Genomic DNA, 19,028 nt, shown 5'->3' on the forward strand with positions numbered 1-19,028 from the left:
CATGTGTGTGTGTGTGTGTGTGTGTGCGTGTGTATGTATGTGTTCATGCACGTGTGCATATTTTGAGGCAACAGACAATGCACAGTTTAAATACATGTGTATGTATACGTACATAAATATATATATATTTATACACACACACACACACACACACACACACACACGTGCATGCAGACATACATATGAAGAGAGAATATGTATGCACATGTGCGCGTGTGGCTGTGAGAGAGAGAGAGAGAGAGAGAGACATAAATAACGAGAAATTAAAAGTATCCATTCCCTGGTGCCTTGATTTATAAAGCATATTAAACTGCACTTAGAAAATGTATCAAGTTCTTTGCATGTCCAGTCTAACCAATAATTAGGATGAACTTATAATAAATAGCAATAAATAATTACCCTTCCGGAAGGCTAGGCCAAAGTAAAAGTGCTCCGCCAAGTTTCCATAAGCTACAACCATGTCAAAGACATCTCTTGCTTTGGAAGACATATCACACTTCACTTCAAGACGTTGTCCATTTAACATAACCACAATGAGCTCTCTCAGGGATGAATGTGATTTTCCTTTCTTACTCTACAAATAAAAGGAGAGAGGATTCATAGAACCACAGGAAAGGACATGTTATTTAATATTTAAAAAAAAAAAATAACTATTTGTCGTTTATGCTACTTACTAACCAATGCCAAAGTAAGTCTTTACAAGAAGGAGTCAAGCTGTCCATTTCCACTTTCAAGATTAAAACTGGAGGAGTAATAGTTCACAGCCCAGAGAAATGAAGCCCTGATAATGCCCCATATGGTCTGGGTTCAGTGTCCTAGACACTGAAATAGGTGGTCAGGAAAGACTGCTAGTTATCAACCAATGCCACAACACTCCTCCTTGGAGAAGTGGTATTTACATATACCACCACAGATGTCACAGTATACAACAAGGTGGAATTTCAGGGCACAAGCTCACCCAAGGAATGCACTGCACAAAGTGGGTATGCGGAAGCATGCACCTGTACTATGCTGTGTATAGGGGGCACTGCACCCACATAACAACCAGCAGGGAAGGGCTTAAGAGCATACAAAAATCTCTTTTGCTTCACTTGACATCTGTGATTCTCTGGCATTCACCTCCCTCAACCAGGGTCTTTGATGGCCCCGGGGAAGGAAGGAATTAACAGACCAATAAGGAAGGGAAAAAGGGAAATACAGTTGCGAAGGACTTTCCTAAGTTACAGATGAGGGAAAAAAAAATGAACTAATAACTGAATAACACTGTACGTTTCAAATATCATGACAGAATGTACTCAGATGCTACTAAACCAGTAATACTCAAACTGTGCAATTCTTACACATTCAAAGGAAAGTGAAAAGAAAGTGTAAATTGTTTACAGTCTGTGAATGGATACAAAATAATTCACAAGGCATACCTTTGCTGTTCATGCTAATAAATCACGATGAAATGATGTACTGCAGATAAAGACTGGTAGCATGAGAGTTAGTATGAAATGAGCCTGCATCCAGTTTGTAGACACTACAATCACACAACTCATGGCATAAAAAACATTCTATTCTCATACAAAACTTAAAGAGGGAGATGGATGGTACAGAAAACAGTAGCCTAGGAGTAACAGTTTAACAGAGGATAATGCATGTTAAACAATGACATGATACAAAGATTCATCAACAAGGAGAGCTCTGTTACTCTAAACTAGAAGGGGCTGTTTTAGTACAGGGATAAGAAAGCCACCATGAAACACACCTGTGATACTGTGCCTTTCAGGCCTCAGCACCATGGGACAAGTAGGATAGCCAGTTCTAAACAACAAATAAATGTACATTTTCAACATCTTCCTACCTCTGATCATGATGACATTTCAAAAGCCAGCAAAAAATACTGCTGGTACATCCCAGTTATTTCTATTTAGGACACTGGGCATAGTGAATATATGCATGCTGCTCCACATGAAAGCGCACAAAATTACCCAACACCATTCAGGAATGGCACACCAATACTGAGGCATCCCAGATAGTAACAATGCTGATGATGGTGATGGGTGCAACAAGCTGCATCTTTGCTGCCATCACTACCCTAATTTGACTTTAATTGAATATTTAAGCAATAACCAATGACGTTGGTGTGGCATATTAAGATTTACCCAAAGTTGGTGTGGTTTAATCACGAGGGCGAAGCCCAAGTGATTAAATAAAGCCAACCGTAGATAAATCTTAATATACCACACCACGGTTATTGCTATTATACAATGACATTATTTAAGAAATAAATATATACTTTTCGTAAATAATGTCTTTGTATAATGTCGTCGTGGTGTCCTTCTGCTTCTGATACATATCCTGTTGCCTTTTTTGATGTACTGCACATACATATGGGACTTGCGTTCCCACGCATACCCAGTACATCAGTACTTTGGAAAGGAAGCAACAGAGAAAAGTGGGTCTCCAGTGCTCCTTTTTTCTTTTCTCCCTTTTTTTTTTAATAAAAACAAAATGTTTCAGACAGTTTAGGGATAGGAGAGAGACAGAATGGAAATACAAGGAAAATCAGGTATGTGTCTTTAGTTTTGAATTAAGTACTTGATTTTCCTAGTATTTTCTCCATCCCGTCTCTCTGGTATGTCCGGAGTTCGGATTTCAGATTTTATTTATTCATTTATTTTTGTAAAAAAAAAAAATTAAAAGTTACAGTGTATACCAATGGAAAAAAGTCCGGGCGACCGGACCTTTTTCTGTTGGTATATGCTCGGATTTACAATGGGCACACTGATTGGGCTGACCAATCAGCGTGCTCGTTTTGGAATACTAATGGCCAGTCATTGTATAATATACATTAACAGGAAGGGAATGCATTCCATCTCCTAGCTCATTGTGCATTGCAGATGTGACTGCCAAGGGTATCCATGTCAAAAATGTACACAAAACGTGCATAAATGGCAGAACAGTTGCAATTTTGCCATGGAAATGATATTGCAGAGACATCTCATTAGTAAAACAGTCATGACCCACATAATAATGTTCACTGACACAGGGACAGAGTAGCACGTAGGACAAAACCTACAACAGTAGCTGTATTGATCACAGACAGGCTTGAGTGACCAGCTTCACTGCTCACATGCTCACAGGCTCACTGAACCAGAAGTCAGAAGTTGGCCCATACATATTTTATCATACACTTGGAGAGATTTAATTCATCAAATGTGCATATAGCATGTGCCATGGCTACAAAAGGTTCTCTGGACCAGCCCTCCTTCCTAAATTACTAAATGTATAAGTTTCCAAAATTTCTGATACTAGTAGCTCCATCTGTAAAATAAACTTCTTTCAATGATTTCAATCTCCTCCTCCTTTTCATTTGTTAAACCTAACACACTTCATAATTACCAGTGTGATACCAGACCCTAATACACAATATAAATGGGAAGTCGTAATGACTACTTCGCCTTACACAGGTGTACACAGTCAATGACTATTATCACCCTTCAATAATTTAACAAGTGACCCTCATTAATATTAATATAATTATGTCTTCAAATTATGAAAGGTAGTGGAAGCAGCTGTCTACGCCGACTTGAAGTTAGCCCAAATGACTAACAAAACTAATGTGAATGAAAATGCAATCATTTGACCAAGGGCTTCATGCAGATGAGAAGAACTACGAATGGTGCAGGTTACTGCTGATTTGATATGGACTTGTGCCAGTTTATTCCAGGGTCAACAGAAGTAAAACTCCCTACTGAACTGTTGGCACTCCAAAGGCAGAGTGCGGACCCCCCCCCCCCCAAAAAAAAGACTGAAAATACCGAAGTGAATGTTGAACACTGGTCTTCTCCTTTAAACTTCTTTTCTGCAGTGGGCAAGTCATCCTATGCCCCATTCAGTGGGGGCAAGCCCCCACACTCCTCAAGCTTATACTTAATCTGAGATTACCATACCTCAGAGAAAAGGTAATATTACAGGAAATAGCCATCTTGGAATCCATTTTTTCAGTCAGTCAGTATCTGTATTTCAGAACTTACTCTAGAAGGTCCCAACATTTCAAATGGTTACTGAGAGAGAAACACTACCCTTGTATAAGGAAGCTTTAATCTATAAAAATAAGGACCAAAATACTAGCATACGAGGAAAAACCCAGATTGTTATAATGTTGCAACAGTTTTCCCCATACATGGCAAAAACTGCTATGATTTACTGCTCATTTGAAATCCTATACAATCCCATCTGTTTGACAGATATAACACAGTTCTCATAGTGATGATTGCTACTAAATTAAAAGCTCCAGTAAGAAAGGCAGCACCAGAAGTCAGCCTACTGCACCAGAAGAATCCATTTACCTGCATTATTAGCAACCTGACTTATACTATTCATCAGATGATAAACGTCCAGACAGAGTTGGGGAGGAACAAAAAAGATTTATGCCTACTCCATTACCTTGGGGAGGAGTTCTGCTGGCAATCCCACATCCAAATCACTGGAGGAGTCTAAGGACACCACTGGAGCAGTAAAAAAAATCTAAAGAGGTCAGGATTATTTGGAGCAATGGCAATTGTGAGGATTATGTTCATGTAGAGTCAAGTACATAATAAATACAAGGAGTGATAACAGAAAGAAAAAGGTGTTGGGGTCACAAACAAAACAATGTCAAAATCCATGTCAGTAGCAGGTATAATTTCGAAGCATAGCTAGCTTCGACAGCAATTATTCAACACAAAAGCCATGCAGCCTTAATATTCCCTTCTTAACAGAAGAAATTTGAGCACTGCTTAGTATACTGAAAGGTCTGTGGAGTGGTGTAGCAGTGATTTCAAAAAATGAAAACTACAGTCCAAGATTAACAGATGTAATAAAATTATAACTTTTACATTTATCTCAACTGCTTGCCACAACCACTGTAATTCTCATGAGGGAGGTACTCAAGGAAACATCTACTTAGCTCCACAAGTTCCATTGTCTGAGACTCAAACAGTAACAGGGCTTTTATTTTTATCTGTTACAAAACAATTGTGGCAGCCATTATTAAACAACTGAACTCAGCTTAAATACCACAAGTCTACTTTCTCTTTTATCACATGTGTGTGCAAGTTGGTATGACAAACCATTTACCAAGGAAGTGCCTGCTTCTCAATTTATTAATTAATTCTAAAATACTACATCCTACTCAGGATCATGAATGATCCTCAGCTGTTAATCACAAAAACAGATTAAAATATTGTTTTTATTTAAAGATTCATAAGCTAATACTTGGCTATAGATCTGGTGGACCATTTGTAGTCTATCCATAACATCCTAATCATAAGCACCCATCAACATGAAATATACTACTTTTGACCCATTTCAGTGACAGCCTGCAAGGCCAGACCCAAAGTGTATTTATGACAACCCATTCATTCATACAGGTTAAGTTTATAGAGGATCAAGAAAGTTACTTTGCTTTACACCCAAGGGAAGTTTATTCCATAAAAGAGGGATTCTCTAGGATATATTATCTATCTCAACAGCAGGTCTGATTTATGATTTAGTGAAAGATAAGGTCCCTTGTGTGGATGTTGAGAATGTTATTAGTTTTGCAGATGTGCAGGAGGAGACACAGACTGGATTATTTGAGGCTCTGCTGGCTGATTCTTCTCAACAGTCTGTAGGAAACAGAAAACAGTGTGCTCTTTAAGGAGGGTCCTTCCTTTGATCCTCTTAGTGAGGAAATGTTGTGATCTCCCAAGCTGATTCATATGCTCAGACAAGTGCATACCAATGAAGGCATTATAATTTATTATGGGCCTGTTGAGGGAGAAGTAGAGAGGGATATCTTCCTTAGCAAAAATCCATACCCCTGCTGATCAGCCTATCTAGGCAGGATTCTACCAACCCGACAGGCACACCCATCTCTCCCTACCAGATCCTCACATGCCCATGCTACTAATCAAACATGGGACACCTGGACTGTAGTTGGTGCTTTATCGTTCCATGCTACATCACTAGCTTAATTTATAACTCTAGTTGATCGCCAGCCTTCTACTACGCGCGTTGTGTCGCTCATTATCATTCTACTACTTATGCACCAATTTCAGTGAAATATGCTGCATTACACTTAAACAGGCAAAATACAGTTTAATGTAATTCATACAACTCAGCTCTTTACACTTACATGGACTAAGTAAATGACTGTTATACTAACATCCACATTTTCTTTTAATATCATAAAGAATTGCAACTTCAATATAGTTTCACAGAAAGTATGCAACATTTCATAAACATAAAATACAAATATTAATTCTCAACTAAATTTTTTTATATCAAATCTCACTAACTACTTATACTATGTATAAGGTGTTCTTTTATCTGCTACTCCTCTCATAAATGATGCATTCTGTTTTAATTTCATCAATCATTTAATGAGGCATTATTTTTATGTACCCAAAACATGATAATTTTAGCGAGAACAGCATTTATATGCTGAGTATTTCCAGATTTTATAATATCAATGACTTTATTATGAATATTTTAACTAGGTAAAAGAAATCTGTGAATTCTAATTTAGAATATTTTAACCAATTTAACATCTGTCTTTTAACAACTAAAACAAGCCAAGAGAGAGGATGCCAAGTACTATTAACACATGTAAACAAAGGAACATTATAAAGAATATGGTTTCATAGTAAAATAAATCTATCTGCTCATAATGTCTGAAAGAACAATCGAATATCTTCCCACTCTAGGGCATGTTTCCAAGCATTTTTACACCTCCAACATGTGCAGTTATTGTTGTCTATTCGCTTTATAACTTCAGAGATTCATAGATTATTTTTGGGCCTAGCCAATTACCTCATCTGAGAATCGAACCCTGCACCATGTGTGTGTAAAGTAAATACCTTAACCATTGTGCCAACTTCCCACCCTTAAATTTATTCTCCACAGGGGAAATGGAAACAGCATCAAGTTTTATACACACATATAAGATTCCCATGGGGAGCAGCGAACCTTCTTATCTAGTTACACAACCTAGAGAGCACAGTATTATTTCCAAGCCCCACTTTATTTGGTGTGTGTAGATTACTCTACGTAAAAATTTCCAAGTATTTACTTTCCAAAATGTAGAGGATGTTACAGATTTAACAGATTTTAGCAGTTATTGTTTATCTTGAAAAAGAGTACCCACTTCTTTGTATTTAAATATTTATATCCAATAAGCATCAGTAATAACTATATTTTGATCCCTTATAATTTCATACCAATTGAATACTACTGATCTGTTTACTTCATATATGTTACTAATGTATTCAGGAAGTTTTGGTTATTCAATCAAGATTTTTTTTAAACTCCAAGTCTTTTATCATCTGTGTGCTAAGCCATTCTGTGTTGGTTTAATCAAATTCAGCTATTTTGTAAATTGTTTTTAATTTACCATTTTTCCCTACAGTTATACAAAACAATAAATTCTCTCTTTCTAAATTATTTTGTTTTTATTAGTTGATTCCATTAAGCCTTTATTAACAAAGTGGATATATAGTACGAGTTTATAATTTTTTAAAACTTTTCAGTATATTAGTTGCATATGTAGTAGTAAAGTATATACCTACACACATATATATATATATATATATATATATATATATACATACACAAACACAAACACACACATCTATATCTATCTATATCAATATATATATATATATATATATATATATATATATATATATATATATATAGATATATACATCTATAGCTATCTATCCATATATATATATCACACATACACATTTGTATTCAGGACGTTTTGGTTATTCAATCAAGATTTTTTTTAAACTACAAGTCTTTTATCATCTGTGTGCTAAGCCACTCTGTGTTGGTTTAATCAAATTCGGCTACTATTTTGTAAATTGTTTTTAATTTACCATTTTTCCCTACAGTTATACCAAACAATAAATTCTCTCTTTCTAAATTATTTTGTTTTTATTAGTTGATTCCATTAAGCCTTTATTAACAAAGTGGATATATAGTACACATTTATAATTTTTTTAAACTTATCAGTATATTAGTTGCATATTTAGTTGTAAAGTATATACCTATATATATATATATATATATATATATATATATATATATAAACAATAACAGAACCAGTCCCAAGATAGTATGTAGAAAACAATACCCGTTGAAGATGGAAGGTATAAAATCACGAACCCAAAACTGAATAAATCCGTTGAAATACAAATGATGAGAAACACTCCGTTGACAACAAACACACAAAGTCTTTATTTTACGTAAGCGCTTTCGCGGTAATCCGCTTCCTCAGACGTAACAACAAAAACCATTCCTTAGCATCCTAAATACGTACAATCACCTCACTTCCGGAACAAGTCAGTGAAGTTTAAAGATATATCGTGCATCATTTCAAGTATATAACAGAAACAGTGAATAGACACAATGTTTGAGTAACTTGCATGCAGCTCTAAAAATCAAAGATAGCATTTCAACGGCTGCTGATGCATTTAAAGTATTCTAAAATGATGATCACTACTGAAAGACGCCAAAAAAGATAATGAAACACATAAGAAATGTACGTATGTTCTAAGTAATTAAAAAATAATTTAAAAATATAGCCGTTTAACACATTAATAAAAACTTAGACCTAAAAATCACAATTAATGAAGTATGCTAAAATTCTCAACTGTTGCTCAATCAATGCTGGTAAGTAGTAAACAGCATCAATCTCAATAAAGAATGTAGCTGTGCGCAACAATAAAAAAGCTTAAATCTAAAAATTACAATAGCTATATATATATATATATATATACACAAGCACACACACATCTATATCTATCTATATCAAAATATATATATATATATATATATATATATACACACACACACACACACACATATATATATATATATATATATATATATACATACATCTATATCTATATATATTTATATACACACATATATATATATATATATATATATATATATACATACACACACACACACACACATATATATATATATATATATATATATATACATATATATACATACATAAATACATCTGTATCTATATATATATATATATATATATATATATATATATATATATATATATATATATATATATATATATATATATATATATATATATATATACACACACACACACACACACACACACACACACACACACACACACACACTTCTAAATCTCAAAATGTACTCGCTCGAAGCACTTCTTAAAATGGAGAACATTTGTGCTTCAACAGAGACCTGGTTCAAGGCAGCAAAAAGCCACCACTGCACTACCAGGCTATAACTCATTCCACACCTTTCGGCCCCAGAACTTGGACCGAAGCTCCAAAGGCGGTGGTGTTTCTATATTCATAAAGGATGCACACACCTCTAGACTGGTAGCCCAACATAACACGTCTGAGATACTTCAGGTGCAGCTAACATTGGGTAGACAGTGATTCAGGTCGTAGCCTGCTATAGGTCCCCAACCATGTCCCAAGAATCACACTCCACATTCCTAAGCACTCTGGAGAATATTAGGGTCCACCCTAACATTCTCATACTGGGCGACTTCAACTACCCTTCCATTAACTGGGAAAACTACTTATGTACCAATACACTTGCCCGTTTCCTTGAATTCTTTAGTTCCAATGCCCTGGACCAGCTTGTTCTTACCCCCACTAGAGGTAGCAACATCCTTGACCTGGTCATTACTAACATGGGCGACCATTGCTCTACACCAGTAGTCAACTCCTCTCTGGTTAAATCCGACCACAAACTAATCACATTGGAAATCCACCTCCCTCCCCCAGCAAAGGTAACCATCATGAAAAACTTCTCCAAAGCTAACTTTGGACTCCTAAAAACAGAGGTGGCTAACTTCACGGCACCCATGCAGATGGAGAATAGTTGCATGACCGCTGAATCATACACCAATGCACTGTACGAACACTACCCCCCCCCCCCCAAAGACCAATCACAATACCAGTAGATTGCCAGGCAACTAGTATTACTGCTGCACAGGTTAAAACAGCATTGTCCAAGGCCAAGAATACAGCTTTTATGGGACCAGACAATATCCCTGGCTGTGTTCTATATGAACTACAGAGTAAACTGGCACCTCACCTGTGTGACCTGTTCAATCACAGCCTCACCTCAGGCTTTGTTCCTACAGAATGGAGCACTGCTACTGTCATCCCTCTCCACAAAGGAGGAGCGACTACAGACCCTGGGAACTATCGTCGCATTAGCCTGACGAGTCTGATATGCAAAGCTATGGAACGCATCATCATGGACCTAATGAACATGGATATAGGGAATCTCCAAACTGGATCCTATACAGTTTGGTTTTGTGAAGGGTAGATCATGCCTGCACAATTTGGTCGACTTCTTTGAGTCAGTCACCAGAGCTGTGGATGAAGACAAGGTGGTTCATACAGCCTACCTTGATCTGGCCAAGGCCTTTGATACCATTCTCTACTCGGGAATCATAAAAAACCCTCACTAAGCTAGGCATCAACCCCTATATCACTAGGTGGGTTGCAAACTAGCTCACAGATAGAATCCACAGTGTGAAAGTAGCTGACTCCAAGTCAGACTGCTGACCAGTCACAAGTGGAGTCCCACAGGGTTCGGTCCTGGGTCCTCTTCTGTTTGGTATCTACTTCACTGAAGTCCAGCCCAACACGAAGGGGCTCTGGCTAACAAAGTTCGCAGACGATTGCAAGTTGGGAGCTATTATTAACTCCCCAAGTGATGTTGACATCCTACAGAAAGACCTCCCTGAGACCAACGACTGTTGTCACGACCATGGCCTTAAGCTCAATGCCAAAAAATGTGTCATCATCCCCCTTGGGAAAAACCCAATTCCCTTGAATTACCACATCGATGGTAGTCCACTGAACACAAAAGGCATTATAAGAGTTCTGGGAACACAGGTTGACAGCAACCTCTCTTTTGACCACCACATTGCCACTGTGGTCAGAAAGTCCTTCTATGTGGGACATCTCATTACTAAGGGTTTTGCATCCAGGAAGAATGAGGTCATTGTCTCCCTCTACTCTTCCCTCATTAGGCCAATCATTGAGTACAATGCCCCATTTGACATGTACCTCACTAGACACCTGCAACAACTGGAGAGGCCGCAAATGTACCTCACAAAGAGGATCCCAGGCTTTAAACACTTGTCCTATATGGACAAACTCAAAAATCTCCAACTATTCTCTGTCTTATATCACCTACTTAGAGGCGATCTCTGCTTGACTTACAAAGCCATGTCTGACCCAGCTCTGTTAGAAATGCTACATATAAAGAAATCCCAATCCCGCCGCACCACATGCTCCAGAGACTTCAACCTCATTACTACAATCAACAGAACATGCTGGAGGGACAGGTTCATAACTCAGAGACTGCCCATGCTATGGAATAGACTTCTCATACATGTCAAGCAGAGCACCTCACTGGCCCTCTGTCGAGTAGAGCCACTGGAGTGATCCCTGGGGTGAATTTTCTATTTCCCATCCACTCATCAAGACTTCTAGTACACACCTATGAACCTAAGAACACACACACACAATATTCAAGACAATTTGATGTATTATAAGTCAATCCTGGTTAGTCATCAGTTCATAGTTTTGTTTTAATATTCTACTTCCAGAATCCTTACAAAGATTTAAATGTATACAAACTAGCACAAACTAAGAAAATATATCCGGATGCAAAGCAATGAGGTAACAAGTTGTTATAAACCACAGCAGTCACAGGACAAAAAAGATTTAATGAAGCGCTTTTCGTCTGTGATAATACACAGACTTCCTCAGACCAGGTCTGAGGAAGTCTGTGTATTATCACAGCAGCTTCATTAAATCTTTTTTGTCCTGTGACTGCTATGGTTTATAACAACTTGTTACCTCATTGCTTTGCATCCGGATATATTTTCTAAAGATTTAAATGTATTATGATGCATCAAAAAACAGCACGGTGAATTTGGATGCATCAAAAAACAGCAAAAAAAAAAAGCAAGACGAATAACCATTCAATAAAATCAGAATCACATTTAAAAAGTTGGGAAGGCCTAAACTTTCAATATCCCGTAGTTTACTATGTTTTTCTACAGGCGATCCAATGTCTAGGGCACTACAAGAATTTTAAGGTAATTTTCTTTGTTTGATTTTTAAAGGGAGAAAAAGCTGTGCTTTTTAAGATGTACATATGCTGTGTTTGTAGGAAAACTAACAAAGGGCAATCTTCTAACTTTGTTCCATTTTGTGATTGTCTGATTCTTATTTTCTATAATCATTTATGTATTTTCTTGGATTATCTGTACTAATCTTTAAGAATTATAATACAGTTGTGTATGTTGCATTTACCCATAACAATAAATGTTCACATTCCTTTCTGCTGCAGTAGCCTTTAGGCTATATGAGTTGTTTCCCAGACCAGGAACAACTGGGCAAGCTTTACAAAACTCTGCCCCCCACCACCACCACACACACATATAAGTACACTTTCATTCTGACTGCTGATCGGCTAGTCCCAAGAAAGGAAGTCAGCAGTCAGAGTGGAATTTCTTCAGGACTGTCTTGTACATACATATAGAGAAAACAACTTAATCCTGAACCAAGAAACAATAACAACACAGATATATACATTAAGTAGAAACATAAAGAACCCTACTTTATATCCCATCTATAACTACATACAAGAGAAGGGGAATGGAGGGTGGGTACAGCTACTGCAGTGAAGAATTTATACATTTACAGTTATAGGTAAGTGCAACTTATACAACTGTACAGTGTTCACCATTACAATGGTAGCTGTATCCTTTAGGCTATATGGGTTGTTTACCAAAGCCTATCCAACCAGTAAGGAGGAAGGATACAGATCCAGGAGCCCCTGGAGAATAGTCTTAGTAAAGCTAGCCCTGCACCTTGTAAAGGAATCTAGTTTGTAAAGCTTCACATAAATATGTAAGGAGTACCATGCAGTTGCCTTTAGAATGTTTCTAGAGTCCACACCTTTCCAGGATGCTACAGAAGACAAGGCTGTAGTAGAATGTGCATTGACACTGCCTGGAATGGATTTGCCATGGTAGAAATAAAACATGAGAGCAGAGGACAACCACGTGTAAATTGTCTGTTTAGACACAGGATGTCCCTTGATAAGAAATAGTTGATCATCTTTTCTAAAGAACTTAGTTCTGTCAAGATAGTATCTGAGCTGCTTAAGCACATCCAGAGAACGCAGAATCCTATTTCCCTGGTTTTTAGGTTATGGGTAAAACAATGGGAGACTGATGGCATGATTCAAAGTAAACTCTAAAACTACTTTGTGCATAAAAGAGAGGTTAGATCTTAATATGACTCTGTCTCTGAAGGATATGAAGCAAGGTTCGCCAATTATCACAGCTTCTAAATCAAATACTTATCTTGCAGATATCACTGCAATGATGAGCACCATTTTCCAAGTCAAGAACCTTAAAGTGTCACAGGCACAACAGGTAGACTATTCACCTTCAGTGCCAAAGGCTGAGTTCTATTCCCACACCAGGGTGATTGTTTCCTGACACTGCAGTGTAATATAAGGGGGGTGCTGCACTGCTGAGTTTGTCATCCTTTGGATCAGACAGAGCCCATCTGCCTGTGTTGGGGGTCACTCAGGTCAATGTAAAAGATCCCATGGCACTTATCAAAAATTGAAGAGAAGTTCCCTAGGCCCTGGTCAACTTTCCCTTAGTAGTATTAAAACTGCCCTAGGTCTCTCCTGAAAAAAAGGCTACTAGTCTAATGGAACTAACTCCGTTAACAAAGGAAAAAAACAAATTAGTAAAATAAAATCAGCCTGATGAGTAGGTTCAAAAAGTGACAGTCAACTTTTCCAGCCAAAAGTTGTGTTTTCAAGAAGAAGCAACTTGTTTATGAGAAGGCTCAACTGTAAAACTCCTTTTACAAATTGTTTTATAACAAACAGAAGAAAGAGGGGGATCTACAGGCATACATGTTAAAATGGCCATACTATGAACCTTTATAGAGATCTCCAAGAAGGCTGCACACTGATCAACAGCTTAATTTCAGCTCTCCCAGTGTGAAAAAAGAAACTGAGAAATAAAAGCTAGCAATTCTACCGGCTTGAGTAAAATTCAGTTATCACTAGTAAGTGCACTGTCTTGATACCAGCAAAGAAATTTACAGAACATGAAAGAAAACCATCTATAAAAGGTGAAGAGAAAATATCAACTGGGAAATATCCTGCAGCTGTTCAGCAAAAAGCAGTTCAAGCACCATCTCTGGTACAACAGAAAGCAGTTCAAGCACCATCTCTGGTACAACAGATGGCTTGCAGTAAATTAGAGGAAAAAATAAATCAAACATACTAAGAGCTGATTAAAAAATAAATGAAATATTGAAGAATATCAAATCAAACAAAATGGTGGGAAAAATATAAGAAGCTTTAACTATTCAGATGAACTGATACAATGCAAACATTATAGGGTGAAATGATGAACAGAGTAGCTGAATATGAAATTTCTCAAGAAGAACTGTTTCAAAAAATGGTAGATTTAGAAGACCAAGCACACAGAGAAAACCTGAGATTTTCTGTTTTATCAGAGAAACTGGAAGAAACAGACTGTATTAATTTTATGAAAACTCAAATAAGCAACTAGACTGGTATTCCACAGCATGGTTTGTTAATAGAAAGGGCTCATCAAGTGTATCCTCCAAGTCTGGCCCTGAGAAAGCAGCCAAGACCTGTATTAGTAAAGATGTAATCACACCAGTACAAAGAGTTGATCCTGACAACTGTGACATAAGGGCAAAGTATTAAAACTGCTGACAGTAGATTGTGGAAAAAAGAAGTTGTGTACTTACCATATCATTCCATGTGTGTTGTCCATCTCAGCCTTTATTCTCACTGGTGGGTTGGATCCAATCCATCGGATCCATCTCGGCCTTTTACAACAGCTCAAGGCCTTCAGCAAAGCTTGTGGACATTCTACTTTACCCATAATGCAGTTCCCTAACTCCCTCAGATCCTGTTTGCCCATGACAACTAATATTAGAGATAAAGCTATTCATAGCTTAGCAGAAAAGTGGTTAGTGAGGCTAAAAAGTCCTATAATATCCAATTAGTGCTACTCAGTCTCCCTGGAGTATAGGCAGGGGGTATGGTGGGTGGGTTGCGAGAATAAATGCCAAGATGGACAACACATATGGAACGCTATGATAAGTACATAACTTCTTTATGTGATGTTGTCAATCTCATCTTTATTCTCACTGGTGGGACCACATCCCAAGCTACCTGATTCTTGGGTGGCTCATTGGAGAATATTCCTCAGAACCATAGAACCAAAGGATGCTCTGCTGTGGAGGCCAAATCCACTTTGTAATGAGTAATAAACATATGAGGGTTTGCCCATGTTGCTGCAGCACAGATATTATCCAAAGACAGCCTAGCTGGTGGAATGAGCTTTGACAGGGGTAGCGAGAGTTTTGTTCTTAGAATTATAAATTAATTAAGCACATTCAGAAAGCTATTTGGATAAGGTAACTTTAGATACTGGTAGGCCTTTTCAAGCATCACAGAAAGAGACAAACAGCTGGTCTGATTGTCTGAATTCTGCAGTTCTATACAGGTAGAAATGTAACTGTCTGTGAATGTCCAGTAGATGTAGTGAGTATTCTGCTTTATTCTGGAAATTTGGGAAGAATACCAGTTGTTGTTTGTTTTTTGGCTTTTCCTGGTTAGGGGTCACCACAGCGGAACTCCGGTCCGCTAATGATTGGCAGTTGGTTTTTATGGTGTTGAGTTGCCAGCCCGACGCCCAACCTTCAACAAAGGTACGCCCATTCAACGCATGTCTTTCGAACACCCACTCGACCGTGGGGAGGACATGCAGACTCCACACAGACTCGATAAATTGATTGAGGTTACTTTCAGACACAACTCTGGACAGAAATGAGGGGACTGGTGTGTAAAGAAACTCTGTTCTTATGAAATACAAGGTATGGTGGCTTGGCAGATAAAGCTTGCAATTCTGAAACTCTCCTTGCTGAGGTAATGGCTACAAAGAGGAGCATTTTCCAAGAAAAATACTTCAAGTCACATGTAGTAGACAGCTGAAAAGATGGATGGATAATATCTGACAATATAAAATTCAGATCCCAAGGTAGGGTTGAGTTTTTGTATGGGGGTCTAAGCATTGTAGTTCCCTTCAGGAATGCCTTACAAAGACTGTTTGACATGATACCATATCCATTTTCTTCTATATGAAAATATGAAATTGCTGTCAACTGAACTCTAATAGTGACTCCAGCTTAAGTGTAGATGATTTATGAGAAGATAAAATGTGTCTGACTGGAGATAAAAGGAAAGGAAACCTCACAATCCAGCCAAGCTGTTAGTTTGAGATTGTTCAGATTGTGATGAACCATTCCTGATGGGTGAGTCAGAAGGTCTAGAAAAGGGTCCAGAAGCCATGGTTTGTCCCGAACATGAGGCCGAAGGAAGGTAAACCAAATCTGTCAAGGCCAATAGGGGCAATTAGGATTATTGTTGTCTTCAACAAACTTGCTTTCTGCAGAAATTTGGGGATTAGAGGAATTGGTGGAAAGGCATAAAGATGTCCCAGGGACCAATCATGAACAAGTGCATCACTTGGGGACTCCCCTGGAGGGGGGATCAGGCAAAGTAGTTGCTGCATTTGGTATTAGTGGGCAAAGCAAAAAGGTCGCAGCAAGGCTGGCCCCATTTTCTGAAGATCTCTTCCACAACTTCCTGATTGAGGGACCACACATGAGACCTTAACATGGCTCTACTCAACTTGTCTGCTATTAAACTGGATTTCAGCTATCAGAAAGCGGGTGGAAAATGTTGCCCATTCCCCGACCCTACGAATTTCTCGACAAAGGGGGTAAGATCTGGTTCACCCCTGTTGGTTTATGTACCAGACCACACACATGTCGTCTGACTGGATTGCTATCATTCCCATGAGGGGGGGGGGTCTTGAAATGCTTGCAATGCCAAAAACCCAGCCCTCATCTCCAGAACATTTATGTGCAAATGAGCCTTTTGTTGTTGCCAGATGCCTTGAACTGTCTTCTCCAGATAATGACCCCCTCCACCCTATCAGGAAGCGTCCATGGTCAACATGGCTTGGGGATGAGGAGGAATAAAGTGACGACCTTGAGACACCAGGGGAAAGTGAATCCACCAATGAAGATTCCTTTTGCATGAATTGGTTACCATGATCTTGTGTGTTATTGGAAGCTCTGGAATTGACCATTGTGTTGAAAGTAACCACTGAAGAATTCATATGTGGAGATGAGCTAGAGGAATGAGGACAACTGAAGCAGCCATTTTGCCCAATACTTGGAGAACTAATTTGGCAGAAGCTTATTTCTTTCCTATCAAAATTATTATAAAATGCTGAAGATCATCCACTCTGTTTTGCGGAAGTTTTGCTAGAATCATTGTTGTCTTTATCTCTGCTCCTATTAAGACCAAGCTCTGGTGTGGCTCTAGAGCAGATTTCCTGTAATTTATGGTAATCCCTAGGGAGGAACAGAGTTGTAGAGTGTAGTCCCTGGCTTGTAACAGAGGGTGCCTGGTCAGGGCGGTTATCAGCCAGTTGTCTAGATATGAAAACACATGGAATCCATGGCGTCTCAGGTGAGCTGCTACTACTCTGCCATGCATTTGGTGAACACTTTGGGGGCTTTAGTGAGACCAAAGGGCAGAACGCAAAACTGAAAATGACTGCCTCCTAAAAGGAAGCACAGATACCTTCTGGATTGCCTTTCCATTCGTATACGGTAGCACATATCCTGAAGGTCTATAGAGCACATCCAATTGTCTTTTTCCAAGAATGGAAGTATCAACTGCAGTGTCACCATCTGGACATTGGTCTTTTTTACTAATTTGTTCACAATGTTGAGATACAAATGGGTCTCCATTCCCCTGTTTCTTTGGAACTAAAAAGAACCTTGAGTAAATTCCAAATCCTCTCTGGTCTGCGGAGACTTCCAGGATGACTCTTTTTCTTAGCAACATTTGAATTTCTAAGGTTGCTTATTCCTTTTGACTGGATTGAACATCTGGAACGGATTTGTTTATTGGAGTGGGGATGGAGACAGGAATGATATAATCCCAGGATATTATGCCCTGCACCCATCTGTCATTTGTTATTTTTTTTCCAGGTATGAAGGTGCAGAGATAATCATCCACTGGCTGCCTCCAGAGGCAAGCAATCAGGCACCCGTTCAGGAGAACTGAAAAGGTCTACCAAAGATAAATTCTCTGGAGCTCTGATTCTGCAGGCCTCCCCTGCTGCAAGGGCAGCATCTTCCATTTTTGTTCCCCCCTCTGCTTCCAGGGGAACTTTTACCCTGTGTGTCTTGGAAAGACCTTTGTGATTTTTTGAACCATATCTTTCCACTACCTCTCTGACCTTTGGGAAAGCGTCTAGCAGGTGTGAAAAAATGCACTCTAATGGCACACAAGGTCATGCCTTCTTATTCACACCTGGTGCACGTTTCTTTTACTTTGGGCCCAAAAAGACAGGAGCCATCTAAAGGGGCATTAATGAAGGGCTCTGCAAAATCGCAAAGGCGCATCCAGGCCTGCCTTCTAAGAGAGAAGCTTGAACCTGATGCTCTACTCATTCTATCTGCTGCATACGATATGAGTGGCATGAAAGAGTTTACAATTGAATTGAGGGTGGCAAGCTGAACGGTTACTTTGCTCCATGGAAGGAGTCTGACAGTTCTTTCAACAGGTCCCTCTGTAATTTAGTAAAATGAGTCAAGTAGTTCAGCGACTGTAAGGCAAAGGTTGCTGATGAAAAAACACACTTCCCATACCTATCTAGGGTCCTAGACTCTTTATTCGGGGGATGGATAGAGGAACTGGTCTCAGATAGTTCCTTTTTAGTGGTCGCCGCCATGGCCATGGCATCAACTGCTACACCTTTAGTGAGGAAAGAATTATCCTTGGGGGCAGTAATATATTTATTTGGCTTCTTAGGAGTA

The 19,028-nt window shown here is 38.5% G+C and overlaps 1 protein-coding gene across 1 annotated transcript in view; it reads right to left on the minus strand.

The window, feature by feature from the left end:
- LOC122789363 (tyrosine-protein phosphatase non-receptor type 13-like) overlaps nucleotides 1–19,028 on the minus strand; it is a 2,815,362-nt gene that overhangs the window by 2,332,842 nt on the left and 463,492 nt on the right. Inside the window, exon 9 of the mRNA XM_044056752.1 lies at nucleotides 400–574. Coding sequence (XP_043912687.1) covers nucleotides 400–574 — 175 coding nt within the window. The remainder of the gene's footprint in view (nucleotides 1–399; nucleotides 575–19,028) is intronic.

The sequence above is a fragment of the Protopterus annectens genome, chromosome 14.part0, assembly GCF_019279795.1.
Source record: "Protopterus annectens isolate FY-2018-M chromosome 14.part0, PAN1.0, whole genome shotgun sequence".
In the NCBI taxonomy this organism is placed as follows: Eukaryota; Metazoa; Chordata; order Ceratodontiformes; family Protopteridae; genus Protopterus; species Protopterus annectens.